This window comes from Pleurodeles waltl, chromosome 3_2 (genome assembly GCF_031143425.1).
Source record: "Pleurodeles waltl isolate 20211129_DDA chromosome 3_2, aPleWal1.hap1.20221129, whole genome shotgun sequence".
NCBI classification, from domain to species: Eukaryota; Metazoa; Chordata; class Amphibia; order Caudata; family Salamandridae; genus Pleurodeles; species Pleurodeles waltl.
This window is the reverse complement of record NC_090441.1, coordinates 50376229-50395056: the sequence shown is the minus strand read 5'-3', so window position 1 is coordinate 50395056 and position 18828 is coordinate 50376229. Positions and strand designations below refer to the sequence as shown.

The window sequence follows — 18828 nt, the reverse complement described above, 5'->3', positions numbered from 1 at the left end:
TTTTCAACTCTTACCAGTAATTCTTCTTTAAATGATGACTCATACGCAACCTTGTTGTAAGATTGCAATGGTAGTTCTAGAGTCCATTCTTTTGGCCATCCAAATCTCACAAAATGCATAACCTTGCTCAAAACATCATCTTATTTAAATCAGTCACACCATACATTCATATCAGAACAAATTAGCAAGTCTTCAACTTTAGCAATGGTACATTGCTCAATTTCTTCATGTACCTCCTCCTTGCACAAATCCCTTACCACGCGTAATCAGGACAGAACATCTGCTTTAACATTTTTTTCTCCAGCAATGTGAATGTCTGTAGAATTAAATTCCAATAATTCTGTTGCCAATCTAGCCAATTGAGAAGTGACTTTTTTAAATCTTGTTTCCTGACAGGACAGCAACTAAAGGTCTGTGATCTGTTCTCAAGCAACATTTTCTACTCCAGAGATATGGCTTGAATTTCTCAACACATCAGACACATGCCTACGTTTGTTTTTCTATGACAGAATATCTGGTTTCTACAGCTTACATTGTTCTAGATGCAAACCCAACCCTGACCCTCCTCACTATCTTTTACCTGAGATAAAACAGCCTCCATTCCATACGCACTACCATCCACTGTCATGAAAATTTCAAGTCTTTTAACAGAAGGCTGTAGTGTGGGAGCAGACAGAATATTTTGCTTAATACAGTCAAAACTATGTTGACATGTCTCAGACTATTCAAACTCTACATATTCTTTTGTAGTTTCCTGAAATACTCAGTCATATCAGCAAAATTATTTATAAAGTACGCATAAAATCTGCAAAGTCCTAGAAAAGACCTGAACTATTCTTTCTCAGTAGGATGTGGAGCATTCACTATGCCATTAACAACACTGGGTTTGGGCTTGACCCCCTCGGACATCATGACATGCCCTAAACAATCTATTTAATTCACTCCAAAAACACATTTGTTTTCTCTGATAGTTATTTCATTATCCTCCAAAAGGGGCAAAACTTTCTCAACACATTTGTCATACTCCTCTTTTTTTAAATCAGAAAATATCAAAATACCATCTAGGAATATTACTACATTTGCCATGTTTTAAACTTTCTCGTCATGGCCTTTTGAAATACAGATGTGGTTTAGGTCAGCCCAAATTGGAATACACCATCAGGAGTAAAAAAGGCTGTGAGGTGCTGAGACTGTTTATTCACAATGGCTTGATAGTAAGCTGCTCTTTGATCCAGTGAAAAAAAACCATTTCGACTGACCTACATTGCGTGGAAGAGGAATGTTTTTCACTCAAATTGCATTGTTAATAGATCTTAAATCAACACAGAGGCACAGTTCACCAGACCTTTGTTAGCTAACATAGAAAGCCATGGACTTGCATCTACACATTCAATTATCTCATCATCTTGCATTTTATTTAGAATTGACAATAATTATTTTCTTACACTGCAAGAAACATTGCACACACTGTGTTTGAACTGAACAATGTCCTCCTTGACTTTGATAGTGTGAATGAAAGTCTTAATCTTGCCTACTTTATCTTGAAATAGCTCTTTTCATGTTTCTTTTCAAGGTCTTTTCTCAGTGACGGAATGAATAAGAATAACAAGATGCTTGTGACCTGGTCTAATTATTAAATGAAAATCAGCTTGGTGCCACCAGCTCAGAGCTACACAGACTTTCCCTCTGATGGTCTTGGTCTCAAAAGCAATGTCTGCCCAAAAATAACCCAATAAATCGATTCTGCTACCCTCAAATGCAGTGGCGATAACATCCACAGGTAACAAACCTTTGTCAGACCAACAGGCAGCATATTTTTAAAGTGCAATTATTGTTATTTCGCTCCAGAGTCTAGTAATAATGGAATGTGAATATCATCAATCAAATGGGGATGTGAGGAATACTGTGTTTTCTATTACTCTGTACACTGCCAGTGCCAAAGCAATCCACAGAAAGAACTAAGGCCCTCGTTACAACCCTGGTTGTTGGTGATAAAGTGGCGGTAATACCGCCAACAGGCCAGCGGTAAAGAAATTGGAATCATGACCGCGGCGGAAACCGCCAACACAAACAGCTACTTTAACACACAAACGCCACAGCGGTAGCAATAAACACTGCGGAGGTAACTGCCAACAGCCGGCGGAAGACAATGTACTGCCCACTGCATTACAAGACGCCTATCTGCCATCTTTTCTGGGGCGGTACCAACGAGATCAAAAGAACGGTGGAAACAGAACACTGAAGGGAAACTACTCACCTCTCGACACTCAAGGAAGAACCACAACGCCATGGAGCCCAAACTGCAGGTGTTCCCCATGCTGGTCTACCTTCTCATACACCAGGAACACCAACGCCGGTGAAGACGACCATGGTGAGTACTGCACCTAGCATACAAGGGAGGGGGGGGGAGGAAAAAGAGAGTGACACACAAACACGCAACACCCCTACCCTCAACACCATGCACACAAACACATGCAACAACATTACATATACAACCCGTAACCCTCAGGAATAATGCAAGGACAAAAAGAATGGAGTAAAAGGAGTGTTATATTAGTAATTATGAGAAATAAGTTCATAAAGCAATAAACAGTATGTACAATATATACAATATATACAAAAGGAGAGACAATGCCCACTCAAAAATGTCCGTGGCCCACTGGCCCAAAACACATAGGCCAAGGCCACACTTGACTCCTGCCTCAATACAGAGAGAACACTGCAGGGGCATCAGGTCGAAAACACACAGGCACCTCAGGGAGACGGGGAACGGGGGGGCACCTCAGCCAGAAGATGGTACAACGCCACTGCTCCTGGAGGGGGCTACATGCCCTCTGCGATGTCCTAGGGAGTGCAAAGCCACAGTCTCTCAAGTGGGTGGTTTGCCCACTGCTTGGTCCTGGGGAGTGCAAGGCCACAATCTCTCAAGTGGGTGGTTTGCCCACTGCTTGGTCCTGGGGAGTGCAAGGCCACAGTCTCTCAAGTGGATGGCTTCTTCCAGAGGTTCTGGAGGGGGCCTTGTGCCCAGTGTGCTTCATCCTGGCAAGGATGCGGTAAGTGGACGGCTTCTTCCACAGGTTCTGGAGGTGGCCTTGTGCCCAGTGTGCTTCATTCTGGCAAGGAGGGGCTGAGTGGATGGTTTCTTCCACAGGTTCTGGAGGGGGCCTTGTGTCCAGTGTGCTTCATCCTGGCAACGAGGGGCTGAGTAGATGGCTTTTTCCAGTGGTTCTGGAGGGAGCCTTGAGCCCAGTGTGCTTCATCCTGGCAAGGAGGGGCTGAGTGGATGGCTTCTTCCACTGGTTCTGGAGGGGGCCTTGTGCCCAGTGTACTTCATCCTGGATGGGGCAAGGTCACAGTCTCTCACCTGGGTGTCACACCGACAGGTGTTGGAGGGGCCAGGACGCACTGCAGCCCATGTAGTCACCACTACACACTGCTCGTCGGCAGTTACGGCTGCTCAGTGGATGCCAGTTGCTCTGCAGGTGGCGGTGCTGGCAGTGGTGGTGGTAGCCTCCAGGCCTTCACCTGCAGCCTCGGACGACTGCCCACTGGGGCTGCTGCTGCTGGCAGTAGTGTTGCTGGCGGCGGTGCATGTGGCGGTGCTGACTGCGGTGCAGGTGACGGTGCTGGTGGCAGTGCAGGTGGCAGTGCTGCCAGTGGTGGTGGTAGCCTCCAGGCCATCACCTGCAGCCTCGGACGGCTGCCCACTGGGGCTGCTGCTGCTGGCAGTGGTGCTGCTGGTGGCGGTGCATGTGGCAGTGCTGGCCGCGGTGCAGGTGGCGGTGCTGCCAGCGGTGGTGGTAGCCTCCAGGCCTTCACCAGCAGCCTTGGACGGCTGCCCACTGGGGCTGATGCTGCTGCCAGCGTTGCTGCTGGCGCATGTGGCGGTGATGGCTGTGGTGCATGTGGCAGTGCTGGCTACGGTGCAGGTGGCGGTGCTGCCAGTGGTGGTGGTAGCCTCCAGGCCTTCACCGGTAGCCTCGGACAGCTGAAGTGCCATGGCTGGTGTTCTGTGCCCCTTCCCGCCCTTGGCAGATGGTGGTGCCTCCTTGCTTCTGCCAGCTGGTGTCTTTGTCTTGCCCTTGCTGGCTGGTTGTGCCTCCTTCCCCTTGCTGGCTGGTGTCCCCTTCTTGCCCTTGCTAGGTGGCAGACCCTTCTTGGCCTTGGCAGGTGTTGCTTGCACACTGGCTGGACTGACGGGTGCCTCCTTGGAGCCTCTCACTCCTGCAATAGCTGCAGAAATCACAGTGGCCGTGGACTAGGTGGCTGAGGTGGTGGGCTGGGTTCTGGCCACCCTGGCCCGAGATGAAGGCCGGAAGGGTAGGGGTAGGAAATAGGTCAATGTTGGTGAGGAAAAGCTTCTTCTGGACACTGGGGCAGGAAGAGGGTGGAGGTTTGGGAGTGGAGGAAGAGGGAGTGGTTGTAGGAGGTGTTAGTCTGCTGTGTTTGGGGGCAGGTGCGTGGGCTATATGCTGTTGTGATGTGGATGGCTGTTGGGTGTGTGTGTGCTTGCATTTCTGTACTTTGGGAGGAGGGGTCACAGACAGTGGGAGAGGACACAGGGGACGTGTGCATGGATGTGGGGGTGGTGACTGCCAGTGAGGGGCGTGTAGTGATAGGCGTGCTGGTAATGGAGGTAGTGGATGAGGATTTAATGCATGCATGTGAGTGGAGACGCTACTGGGAGGGAGGTGGACGAGGAGGAGGAGGGGGACATAGTAGAGGAAGTGGATGTTGGTGTGTCTGCATGTGGATGGTGAGATGAAGTTTGGTGCTTGTTTTTGCCTGAACCACTTCTGTGTGTTGATTTGGGTGATTAATGGTCTGAAAGTGTGCTTGGGATAGGCTGGGGCTGAGAGGATTGGGACTGGGTAGAGGAAGTTGGAGAGGGGAGGCTGGAGACAGGGATAATGGCTGCCATCAGTGAGAGAGCCTGGAATGCTCTCTTTTCGGCCGCCACGTCAGAGTGAATGCCCTCCAGGTATGCATTTGTTTGCTGCAAATGCCCTGCTACACCCTGGATGACATTCAGTATGGTTGACTACCCAACAGAGAGGGATCTCAGGAGGTCAATAGCCTCCTCACTGAGGGCAGTAGGGCTGACTGGGGCAGGGCCTGCGGTGCCTGGGGCGACGGAGATACCCACCCTCTTGGGTGAGCAGGCACGGGAAACAAGCTGAGGGCCTGCTAGGAGGGCAGTGCTGGTACGGGGGTGGCAGCTGTACCTGTAGTTGGGTTGGGCACAGAGGTGTCCGCCACCGCCAGGGAGCTTCCATCGGAGGAGGAGTTGCAGTTGGTAGTGTCCTCTCCTGTCTCTGTGGTGGTGCTCCCCCCAACCTTCGTCCCACTGGTGCCCTCACCGTCGGTGGATTCAGCCTCCAGGCCCATGTGGAATGCAGCTCCCTCCGTCGCCGGTGCCTCTGCTCCTCCCTCAGTTGATGCTAATGCACACAAGGACAGGGAGACAAAACAAAAAGGGGGGGGGAGAGACAGAGGATACACTTGGTCAATGGCAGCAACAACACACAGGGAACAGCCCTATGCACTAGGCCATAAACTACCAGTTACACTGCTAGTCACCAGCCCATGGGGTAAAATGCCTACTGCCATTAGCTGCACACCTGAAACCCACAGGACCCTGCCCAGTAGTAGACGCCCACTAACACTATTGGGGTTGGAGTGCATCTGATCTTGCCCATCATTGAACATACCCTGCCATGTTCGCCTAGAGGCACCCACAGCCCACATCCCCCACCCAGGTAATACCTGAACGCATGCAAAGTCATCATTCAGAATCTGTACTCACCCCCTTGTGCCCGCTGTGATGGCTTCAAGCTCCCATCCAACTCCGGATAGGCCACCGCCAGGATGCGGAACATCAAGGGGGTCAGGGTACGATGGGCACCACTTCCTCGTTGGGAGGCCAGACCCAGCTGGGCCTCCGCTGTCTTACTTGCCCAGCGGTGCAGGTCCTCCCACCATTTGCGGTAGTGGGTGCTCCGCCTGTCAAAGACCCCCAGGGTCCGCACCTCCTTGGCGATGGCCCGCCAAATACCTTTTTTCTGATGGACGCTGACCTGCAGAAAAAATACAGCAGAAAATGTATTAGTCATACCCTCCGGACTGTTATACTCATGGCTCACCATATCCCCCCATCCACTTTCGCACATAAATTGCCCACCATATATGCAGCACTCTGCCCAGGACCCCTCAGATCCCCCCCTACACGGAGCTTACACACATAGCAATCCATACATTAATGGCCCACGCATCATGCTCACAGTGTACTCACCTGTTTGTCTGGAGGACCATAGAGTAAAGTGTACTAGGTTAGGACCCCATCCACTAGTCTCTCCAACTACTCTGAAGTGAAGGCAGGGGCCCTTTCCCCAGACACTCGAGCCATTGTCGCTTCCGACACAGGTCACAGCAGCACTCGCAGTGTAGGTCCTCTCCTGTTGAAGGACCGTAGCAAGTGAGTGCACAGATAGAAAATGGAGGTCACGTCCGTGGCGGTGCGTACCGTCACCGCCGGCGTACATCGCCATTGACCACTGGAAACCATAGGGCCCAATGATAACCAATGCGATGTTGCGCGGCGGTCATCGACCACCGACCACAACGGCGCACAACACCAGCGAAATTACCTAATTTCCACTTGTCTCTCCTCACAGGTCAGGCAGCCGCCATTTCAGGGGGGCACAGGCCAAGACACCTAACTGCGTCACAGCAGACATTGGCACATCAACTAACTTACGAGTTCACACACTGTTTCTGTAAAGGAAGAATTTAATATTAATTATGACATATGTGTGAATATGACCTTCTGCTCTCCGTTTTTCACCCGAGAGATCCAACCGCTGCAAATGAATAGGAGATGGAGACATCCCCCGTGCACAGAACCCTGGTGGACCTGGCGACAATGGAGGACAGGCACATTTTCCTGACCTACAGACTTGATAGGGCCACATTCCAAAAACTGTCTGCCCAATTAGAACCAGACCTGATTTCAGCTATCCGCAACCCCACAGGTATTCCCCCTCTAATGCTGGTCCTGTCAGTGCTCCATTTCCTGGCAAGTGGTTCTTTCCAAGCAACAGTGGCCATGGCATCAGGGATGTCACAGCCTATGTTCTCAAACGTGCTGACCAGAGTGTTGTCTGCTTTACTGAAACACATGCACAGCTACATCGTATTCCCCCAGGTGGAGGATTTGGCCATAGTGAAGGCTGACTTCTATGCACTGGGACATATCACCAACATCATTGGTGCCATTGATGGTACACATATTGCATTTGTCTGCCCCCAGAGAAATGAACAAGTGTTCAGAAATAGGAAAAGCTTTCACTCTCTGAATGTGCAGATGGTGTGTTTGGCGGCCCAGTACATCTCCCATGTCAATGCCAAGTATCCTGGCTCTGTGCATGATGCCTTTATCTTGAGGAATAAAGACAAAGGGAGGGGACGTCCCTATAACCCCCCTGGAACAGGGACAAGAAGTAATACAACAAAGAAGGAATCCAGAAGGAAAAAATAAAGACAAAACTATCCAAGCGAAAACCACAATTTCTCACTGGAACTTAATTTCTTTTAATGTAATCAAACTAATTAAATCATAGTGTCAGCGAATTACCTGTGCAACTAAAAAAACTAACTAAAAAAACTAACCCACCAGATAAAATCTAAATATATACAAATCTTATACATAAAGCACTGTAATATATAAAGCAAAAGGCTGCTTAAACCATCCTGTGGCAAGCAGTAGCAGAAACAGATAGGGACCGTAGTCCAAGGGGAGTATCTGGCCTCAGTGAGGGAAACCAATCACTGGAAAAAAGTCTGATACAAACCTCAAGTTATAAATCCAATAATTCAGAAATTCCGTTGGTCACTCCTTTGAGATAACAGTCGACGCGTTTCGGCCTTATAACATCCGGCCTCTTCAGGACAATGGAAAAGGTGCCTTACAGCAGAAGATGCAAATATGCATCAACTAAATGCTCGGTAGAAAACAACTGAAAACTCGAGCGCTGCTATTAAAAAGCAGCACACCGGCATTGTCAATTCCCGGAAACCCACTTATAAGAGGAATAGCAGCATCCCATATGTGATGTCTCAACTCCAGAGGCACCGGGTGTGGCTAATAGGTGAGCCCATGGTCCCCACCCGGTTGCTGTAGGTATGTGGGTGTGGGTTTGGCCCTAAGGGTGAGTGTGTGGTGAACAGGTATCCCTTGAATATTTTCAGGTGACTCTGGTTACCCCAACCTCTCATGGCTACTGACCCTAGTGGGGAATGCCAGGACAAGGGCAGAGGAACGTTACAATGAGGCACATGGGCGAACAAGGAGGATCATTGAGAGGACCTTTGGCCTCCTGAAGGCCAGATTCTGGTGCCTCCATGTGACAGGTGGATCCCTGTACTACTCACCCAAGAAGGTGTGCCAGATCATCGTTGCATGTTGCACAACCTGGCCTTGAGACGCCAGGTGCCTTTTCTGCAGGAGGATGAGCCTGGGGATGGTCGTGTGGCAGTGGTGGAGCCTGTGGACAGTGACGAACAGGAAGCACAGGAAGAAGATTTGGACAATAGAAGTACGCTAATTCAACAGTACTTCCAGTGACACACAGGTAGGACACTGTAACTTCACCTTCCATTGCAGTTTTGTGTTTGACATTGAACATGGCAGCCTTATTTCCCTATTTCTATGGCCACTTACTGTACCCTTTGGCATCTCTATTTTCAGATCTCTGTGCCCCACTCTGGCTCCTGGTGTGTTTACTGCTGCCCACTACAGGTCATACCTATGTAAATATTACAGTACATTTCAATTGCAATGTTTACAGTTTGTTAAACTGATACATATGTCAAACAATTGACAGACTCCATACTTGAATTTGTTCCAAGGGTGTTTATTTATGTGCTAATAAGTTGAGTGGGGGGGGGGAGGGGTATTGCAATGGGCTGGGTTGCTGATGGAGGAAAGTCCAGGGTAGAGTCCAGTCTATTTGTATCACAGATGCATTGTCCAAGGGGGCATAGGAAGGGGAGCAATGGCAGTTCAAGGTGTACAGGGTGACAGAGTGGGACAGAAGGGTGACAATCAGGAGAGTCTTATTCCCTGGCAGGAGTCTTGGTAATGTTCTCTGGCTTCTGCATGGATCACAGGGACCGTTTGCAGGGTAGTTCTCCTTCTGCAGGGGGTGGGGTGCTGCTGGTCTGTTGGTCCTGTGGCGGGGCCTCCTGTCCACTAGCACCAGCGGAGGTGGAGGGCTGTTCATCAGTTTGGCTAGTGTCAGGGGCCCGTTGGTGTGCCACTACCTCCCTCATGATGTTGGTCATTTCTGCCAGCACCCCTACAATGGTGACCAGGGTGGTGTGGATGTAAAACTGTAAACTTTGCACTTGTATAGCGCACTACTCATCCGCTGTACGCATACCACTGTGGAACCCCTCCTGGCTTTTCCCTGTGAGGCGCCCACTCCTGGACAGCCCCAGGGTGAAGCCAGGCATCCAAGCGCTGGGAGGGCCATTGTGGAGATTAAGCAAGCTATTGCCCAGAGTTACAGAGTGGGACCCATTAATTAGATTAGGCACCGAGGCGAGAATTATCTGGTCCAAGGGAATTGAGCCCAAGACCCGCCTAGGTGGGAACTGAACCCTGGTCCCGGGCCAGATCTCTGCATCAGGGTCTGCCGCTCTAACCACTGTGCCACACTTCTCCACTGTCCCTCAGGTCCTCCCTGATCCCCAGGTACTGTCCCTCCTGCAGCCGCTGGGCATCCTGCAGCTTGGCCAGTATCTGGCCCATACTCTCCTGGGAATGGTGGTATGCTACCAGGATGTTGGTGAGTGCCTCGTGGAGAGTCGGTTCCCTGGGCCTGTTCTCGCCCTATCGCACAGCAGTCCTCCCAGCTTCCCTGTTTTCCTATGCCTCTGTCCCCTTTACCGTATGCCCAATGCCACTGACCCCAGGTCCCTGATCGTCCTGTGTTTGTGGGGTTGCCTGGGGTCCCTGTAGTGGTGGACACACTGCTGATTGACATGTCCTGGGGACAGAGGGATGGGCCCGCTGGGTGGGTGCTGTGCTGGTGTTTCCTGAGGGGAGAGGCTCTGTAGTGGGTTGGGACAGTGGCTGGGTCACCGACTGTCCAGAGGTCCCTAATGGGCCAGGTTGGTCATCGTGATCAGGTGTGCAGAGCTGCTGTCATCACTGTGGGCCTCTTCGGGGGGGGAGGGACTGGATGTGGCTGGCACCTCCTCTCCGGTGACGTTGAGTGGGGGTCCTGTGGGGATGTAAATGCAGTGTTATTGTATCTGTGTGTGCCATCTTGTGCATGGGTATGTTTGCCTCTATGGTTGTTATTTCCAAGGTAGCTTTGGCTTGTGTGAGTTGTGCTTGGTTTGGATAAGTGATTGTCACTAGTGTGCATGCTGTGGTGATGGGTGTCCATGCAGGTCTGTGATGGGGGTCCATGCATTGATGTTTCATGCAGGGCTTGGTACTGGGATGGGTGGGTTGTGATGGTGGGGTATAGGTGAGGTGAGGTGGTGGGGTGATGGGGGTCAGGTTAGGGGTTGTTGTTTGTGATAGCATGCAGGTAGGGTGGGGGATGAAGTATTAATGATTTGACTTACCAGAGTCCAGTCCTCCTGCTACTCCTGCGAGGCCCCCAGGATGCATGATTGCCAAGACTTGCTCCTCCCATGTTGTTAGTTGTGGGGGAGGAGGTGGAGGTCCACCGCCAGTCCTCTGTACAGCTATCTGGTATCTTGCTACCACGGAGTGTACCTTCCCCGTAGGTCATTCCACCTCTTCCTGGCGTCATTCCTTGTTCTTGGGTGCTGTCCCGCGGCATTGACCCTGTCCACGACTCTCCGCCATAGCTCCATCTTCCTTGCCATAGATGTCTGCTGCACCTGTGATCCAAATAGCTGTGGCTCTATCCGGATGATTTCCTCCACCACAACCCTTAGCTCCTCCTCAGATAATCTGGGGTGTCGTTGTGGTGCCATGGGTGTAGTGTGAGTGGTATGAGTGAGGGTGTTTTGTGGCTCAGATTCATTGGGTGCTCCTGGCTTGCCTCTCTCTCACTTGCCAAAATCTTTGGGTCGTAAAGGGTTGTGGGTATTGTGTATGTGTGTTTTATAGTGTTGTGGGTGTGTTGTGTGTATGTGTATCAGGTGTGTGTATTTTGAATTGTCCAATTTGGTGTTGTTTTGTATGTGTGTGTGTATTTTGAGCGCAGCAGTGTGTACCGCCAATGGTTTCCGCGGTTGAATGACTGCCGCGGTGATTCGTGGGTCATGATGCTGTGGCCGTATTTCTGTTGGCGTAACAGTGTGGGTTTTGGTACCACCATTTTATCACTGACCTTTGGGCTGGCGGACTTATGTGGGTGTCTGTATAGTGGCAGATTTCTATGTGTGGGTCATAATACCCGTAGCGGTATACTGCCGCGGTCACTGTATGTTGGCGGCAGTCAGCATGGAGGTAAGCACCACTTACCGCCGATGTTGTAATGAGGACCTAAGTTTTCTGCTTTTTTTTGTCAATGTGAACCACATCATCCAAAACCTGATCTTGAACACTTCTTATTCCTACGTGTTTACTTCCTCTGCAAACTTTCACAAAATGACCGATTTTCTTACATTTCCAACATTCTTGTGTAGTGGATGGTCAATTTTTGAAATTAGATAAATAAGACGCGGATCCACATCTGTAAAACATGGGTTTATTTGAACCCCAATAAGACCCTCATCCTCTACTACTAGTGAAACTAGACACTTGCTGTTGTGACTAATTATAATGCAGATTAACTTGAGAATCAACCCTTGCCACACATGACTGCACGTTCTCCAACCCCAACTGTTTAGAGCCTTCTAATGAAGACTCTATACTCTTAGCAATGTCAATGGCTTCATCAAGTGAAGGATTTGTGCAACCCAAAAGCAGTTGTTTCCTTTTCGAGTAACATCTGGATACAATAAGGTCATGTATTAGTTGAGAAGTGAACCATTAAAATTCACAATAGGCAGCAAGAACTTTCAAGCAGTGACATACAAATCAACGGACTCATTGGTGTCTATTCATATGTAAAACGATTTGCAACAGTGTACCACGAAATGTACTTTTCCTTCAAAATAGATCTCTACTTCCTTAAGCACAACTTCAAATTCATGATACATTTCATCCTCACCACAGACATACTCAGGTAAATGATCAAAGACATTCTGATCTTCAAACCCTATATAATAATACAATAAATTACGTTTATGATCTGGTTTGAATTTTGATCTATCAATGGCACCTAAATATGCATTAAACGATCTAAACTATGACCTCCATTTTAAAGAAGGTTCTCCTGGATCTTGTAAAAATGGACTGGAAGGTTTAACAGACTGCATAAATGTTAATACTTATATGTCTTGTTATACAATGAAGCAAAATAGTAACATATATAAAGAAAAACATGAATTAAAAAGAAAAGTTATAAATGATATCAGTAATAACACTTCAAAGATAAAGCATGCCAATCGCTGTTGAATGAAGAAAATGAATGAACACAACGCAAACAGAAATCTAAAGTGTGATAATTACTGTGACTTGTAACGAGCAGATGGCACTGCAGACCCAATACACCATGAGCATCATTATTTAGTGTGCTCATCACCAGCAAGTGGCCCTGTATACTAAGTTCCAAGGACATTCTCCAAGCGGAAATTGAGTGATCCAGCCGATCAAATGAAATGGAGTAAACACCATGAAGGTAAGTTTAAGATTCTTTCTGGTTTCAATTACACCACCAGACAAAACACACACACCTCTATGTTTCTCCTAAGCTGCTGCTGTGAGTCCAATGCAGTGAAGACGCTGGACCACTTCGGAATGCCCAAGAGAGGTGCTTGTGCACTTGAAGTAAGACCTCACGAAGCAGTAGCACTCACAGCTGCCTTCACACGCTGAGTGAGTGTGACAATATCACCTGCAACTGCTGTTATGCGCCTTTCTTTTACTGAAATCGCCTCAAAACTCCAAAAGAGGCTATAACTCATGGAGAACAAAAAAAGGTTCCGGCTATGGCGCAAAGCTTAGAGCACACGATCCCTGGGCCATCTAATGTAAATAAACAGTACCTGGTAACTGTAGAAAATAAACAAAACTTCAAAAGCCCAGAAGGTGGTCTGTGAAGATCCAGTAGGTGACTACAACAACATTTACAACATAATAGAGTTGGCAACGAGCGGGTGACTACCCGCTCGTTGCCAACTCTATTATGTTGTAAAGGTTGTAAATGAACTGCCAAGATAAGCTGTTTCAAGATATATTTATTGTCAAACTGCAGAACCACTTAAACATGTACAAAAGGCCCAGGAGATCTGAATAACTGACCCACTGTTCAAACAATCACATAAACGTTTCCATAAAAGAGCACACAAGGAGTCAGTGGTCTAAAAATAATTTTTTACATCATATAACAAAGGAAGGTGAAGACATCCTACCAAGAAATGCCACACAAACCCTTTTTGAGTGTGCTCAGGCAGAGGCGTTGTGATGTGTAATTGTGGTAGGTGACAGTTCCTCCCCCTATGAAGTCCGAGATGGCCCTAGTTCCTATTCTTCCCTGACTGTTTCGTCCTTTTCCTCTTTCCAGCATTTCTCCTGGACATGTGTACTGCTCCAACTGTACTGGAACCGTTTCTCCAGGTAAGTGTTTTTCCTTCTGCTCACCCCCTCAGAGGCATTTGATGGAAGTGTCATGGAAAATAAGAGGGTCAATTCTGATGGTATGTTATACTCTTTTTCAGAAATGTTAACATATATTGTATATTAACTAGCAGACACCCTTGTGCACATTTAAACCTGGTATAGTGTTTAAAGTTAGAGTGTTTTCTAAGGCGTTATATTTTTGGTGAGTATGTCTAGCTACAAGAAACACTAACAAAACACCCTCTCTGCAGAATGTTGTCAAGTTGTTGCACCAGAAGTTTTCACTGACATACATATCCTGAAGAAGATTGATCTTCCAGATCTTCCAGTTGGTATGAAGGGAACGCATTGCCCTGGAGACTTTTGACCTCTGACAACCATAAGGGATTTGAAATAGGCCTGATCTCCTAATATTGCAAGGATTGTTAATCAATCTTTTTCACTGGGCTTTGTTACATGTTTCCTGAACATACCTGACTTACTATCTTTAAAAAAAACCTTCTAAAAGTCCTGCAGATCCTGCAAATTATGGACCGATAGCAGTAACTCTCTTTCTTGCAATGTCTGGAAAAAGTGATACCCAAACAACTCACCCAACACTACAAGCAAACAATTGTTTTGAGAACATGCAGCCTGGTGTTAAGCTCCATCACAGCACTGCACATGAGGGAAACTGCCCAAGAGGGGTTGGCAGCACTTTTTAGTTCATGTGGTCCTCTGCCACTTTTGAAACCGTCGTCCACTGCATCCTGCTTAACCAAAAGCAGTCTATTGCCAGGCACATCGGATGCTTTTGCTGGAGCCAGGTAACAATCCATTCTCTGCATCTCTTCTTTCTTTTTCTGTAAGCCATCTCAGTTGGTAAACAATGGTATATCAGTACATATAGGCATATAAGTGATTAAAGTTATGTGCCAAGTACCTCAAGGTTCCCCTCTTTCCCTCTTTAACATGTTAAGAAACCAATATGCAATCTATGGGATGCATGGGGTTAGGATTCCATCTATATGCTGATACGTAGTTGTCACTTCAGTGTAGTAGTTTCTTTAAGAAGGATTCCTGCACCTTCCTGGTAATGGCAAATGTCTGAGCATCACAGTGGGAGGATAAACTCAAGCACTGCAAACCCTTTGCTGCTGATTTACCAACCTCATTCACTATCCAGAGAGATTTAAATGGCAGGACTAAGCAGAAAGCTCCACCCACTTGCCTGACTTTGTTCCAAAAGGCACAACTCCATACTCCATTCTGTTCAATTGGCCAACACAGCAAATGCCATAGTACCAAATGGCTGACCCATGTCTCCAAAGGACTGTCTCTTTGCCACTCAGGCACAATGCATTGTGTTGTTTGTCACAGAGCTGCCAGATAGAACCTTTTGGAGGGGCACTGAATATAAGACTCATCTGAAACACGCTCCAGTATGCCCAAACAGAACATTAGCCAGCAACTCGCAATGCTACTGCTGCTAAAGATTGCAGCTTCTTGCTGCTGATGTATTTATCCATACATCTTGTGCATGGAGGTCCTGAGGAGAGAGACCATGTGGCATGATGCCACACCACACTGTTTTGCCACCCATGGACAGGAAATTGACACTCGCCCTTAGGTGACCCACCCATTATCATAAACAATTCAAAGGCCCTTTTGACTTATTCAAGATAACAGTGCCACGTCTGCACTAAGAAGAAAAGAAGTGAGTAACCTACCAGGCCACAGTGGTGAATTGGGGGACTTTTACCGTGAAAAAGAAGAGAAGAACCTGCCACACCGTTGATGAGGCTGAGTCAATTTAGAAGATAACACAATCACCAAGGATACATGTCCTTGGCTGTGAGTGCATCCATGTACAGCCAAAAGGAAACCCACTGAGAAAGAGTGACAAAGACTTAGCAATGTACTAGTGGGAGAGCAAGGAATAAGCTGCATGCAAGTGTATCAGATTTTTTACCCTGCCACTGTCCACCTTTAATGCCATGGCACCCATACCAACAGCAGCCACTAACACTTTGCATAGACTGAAGACATTCTCGTATCACCTCCAACTCATAGACCTACTGGAACACGAAATCCAGCCTTTTACCATCAAGAAGATGACCTTCAGATACAATAGGAGACTTGAGGGACCAAGGAAGAATCATCAGGAACAAGCCATTGGCACTCAAGAAGTTACAAGGCGAAGTTACAACCGTTCCTACTAATGTTTACAACAGTTACACCTCACTTATGACTTCACAGACCTAGGAGTAATCCAGTGAACTGGTCCTGTCATCAACTAGGAATGGATACGAGCATCCAGGTTGTGTAAGGGTGAGTGAGCTGGTAACAACCCCAGTCTGCCAGTTCTTGCAGCACTGGATCTCTGCAACTCAGTATCTGACTGGAGTCAGACATTCTATTCCACCCCACAGCTCTGCAGGCATAGCTGGCACTCGGGGGTAATCTGCTCACCCCACTGGAGTCATAGTTCAGTCTTCAGCATACCTTGACCATGAGTCACTTACCACAAAGTGCTCCCCGAGCAACTTGCCATTGGTTCATCATAGATCTTACAGACCCCCACATGGTACACATACAACCCCAACAGATCCATCACCTAATCTCGAGGCAACACATCCAAAGTGCCTCTTCTGAGACAAATACTCTACACTGCTTTTCTGAAGGATAACAGATTTGGAGGTGACTCTGAGAAAGACGCCAAAAACAGAAGCTTCTAAGTCCCTCAAATGCAGTCATGTGAGAGTCAAGCAACACAACCAATGGAAAGCAAGCTTCACAATAGACTTCACAGCACTGTTCTTTCCACTAATGCAGTTTGAAGTTTGTGACAACATCCAGACACTGTCAAAGACATCAGCAATGTGGATCAACTGAGGACTCTCCAAACATCATTCTGTCATGCATGCTGTCAAACATAGTGGGCCCTTCCACAGCAATGTTTATGCCCTGACTCACCAGGAGCTTAAACTATGAACTTGACAGACAAAGTCCTGTTGCAGCCAGCATCATTTGTCCACGCTGAGTGACTCTGAGACTGATAGACTTGTAGTTTCCTGACTGTTCTGCATCAGTTTTCCCAGTAGGACTCTGACCTCCCATAACGTTTTGGTACAAATATAGTGACCTTGAGGACAAATCACAATCACACACACACACTCACACACACACACACATCCCCTCATTCATCCATCCATCACAGGTGCCACCAGTCAGATGGCCCTGGCAATAAAAGGGAGCTGGGCACAAATGCCCTCAATTCTGTTCAATCTGATAGTGTCTGTGTTCTTCCCTTGTGGAGCATGCCCTGCACACCCAGGCCACTGCATTCTCATCAGGGACCATCCTAGTAAGAATCAATTTGGAAGCCTCAAACACAGGTTTACTTGTTTAAGGGTCTCCGAAATGAAAATGCACTTATCTGTTTTAAATGTGTGGGTGGAGACTGCAGGTTGCCCCTAGACACCAACTGCCATGTCCCCTACCCCAGTAGTCTAAATAGAACATCCTGTCAATAAGACTAAAAAGAACAAAAAAGAGTAATCAGCATTTCAATCATGAGCACCCAAAATCGCGATAATCTTTTCAATATTAAAAGCAAACCCGGGGCAGGGAGTCATGCAGCAAATGAAAAAAAAGCAACAGAAGCCCGATCCCTACCTTATAGCTTCTGCCAGCTCCACAGAACTCTCATGGCTGTGTTTATCTTTCAGATAGCCATATTTGATAAGATACACCTATTTTGAGAAATACAAAAATAAGAGAGTCACATAAAACCAACAGAAAAGGATAAATAAATGTTTACTTACAGAGAGTTCATAGACAAAATCTTCAAAGAAGCATGCAAGCTCAAATAGGTATACACTTCCAAAAAGAATTATTCTCATTTATAGAGTATACAACCTAACCAACTAAGTACCAGTGATCAACCTCTTACATATTTTCTTGGTGTTTTTATGATCTAGACCGTCACAGAAAAAAAGACTTGTCCAGAATGGCATTCTTTTGTTTTGAGATTAATACTATAGGGGCTATTTCTCTAGTCCGGGTAGAAGCGAAAACAGAACACTTTTATAACCTACAATATGGTTATCCACCTTAAGGGCGCATAACCACTACAACTCCTAACAAACTCTCCCTAAATATACTCTAAACCACTTTTCATCTTGTACCTGGATCCAGGATGAGCACTCACCTTACACTACATATGGATACTTAAGTCTGATGTTAGCACAATCTCTTCAGCCTCGAGGTCAGAGGCAATCATTTCTGCTTAAAACTATTATCACCCAGAGGGATGGCCTACTATTACAGAACTGCTCCCTTCAAACACATGAAATAGATATGAAGCATCTTACCCCAAGGTAGGCCAGTAAGTACCATCGAAGCATGTGAGCAATTGGTCAGTGAGTGTGGAGAAGGACCATGACCATTAGTGGTGAAGGTTAGTCTGCGTCATGATGCCCCTCTTCTCACAACAAAACAATAAATAGAATATTATTTTGTGTGTATCTGTTTATATGGATTGTACCATGCCAATTCTGATGTATAAAAGTTATAAAGAAAGGTACTGAACCGGACCAGATGTTAAGGAGTTACACGCAAGTGTTCCTTCAGTCTCATTCAACAGGCCTTGTGTTAAAAGCCCAAATTGTTTCCCATGTGAAGGGATCTTAACAAGAAGTCTGAGAGTCAGTCAATAACTGTGTGTTATTTTCTCCACTTAGACATTACTATGATAATTTTATGGAACTTGACATTTAAACTATAGTAATAAAGGTGTAAATGCACATTTTCTAGTACTCAGACTTTTTTAAAATGTTTGTATTGAGATTGTTTGGATGAACAACAGTAACAGGAAGTACAGAATCCCTCTACCACAAACTATAATAGACATATGGTCATGATTAGCAGAACTCCCAACATCAAGTGATCCCACTGTGGCTATTCACTCGAACTTGTGGTTCGAGGGGACAGAGTGTCTGTAGTGGACCGTTGCAAATAAGACCAGTATGGGCCCCAGTAGTTCTGCAGTGGGGTGCACTTCCGTGGAATATTGTTCCATAAGATCTGAACAAAAGGCCATGCCCCTGAGCCATAGATCGGTCATCGATGCCCTC

The 18828-nt window shown here is 47.1% G+C and overlaps 1 protein-coding gene across 3 annotated transcripts in view; it reads right to left on the bottom strand.

Annotated features, from left to right (window-relative positions):
- The window catches only part of MMP28 (matrix metallopeptidase 28), a 451256-nt gene that overhangs the window by 253713 nt on the left and 178715 nt on the right, over positions 1–18828 (bottom strand). For all 3 annotated transcript variants that reach the window (XM_069226736.1, XM_069226737.1, XM_069226738.1), the window contains exon 2: positions 17369–17445. In XM_069226736.1, coding sequence (XP_069082837.1) covers positions 17369–17445 — 77 coding nt within the window. The remainder of the gene's footprint in view (positions 1–17368; positions 17446–18828) is intronic.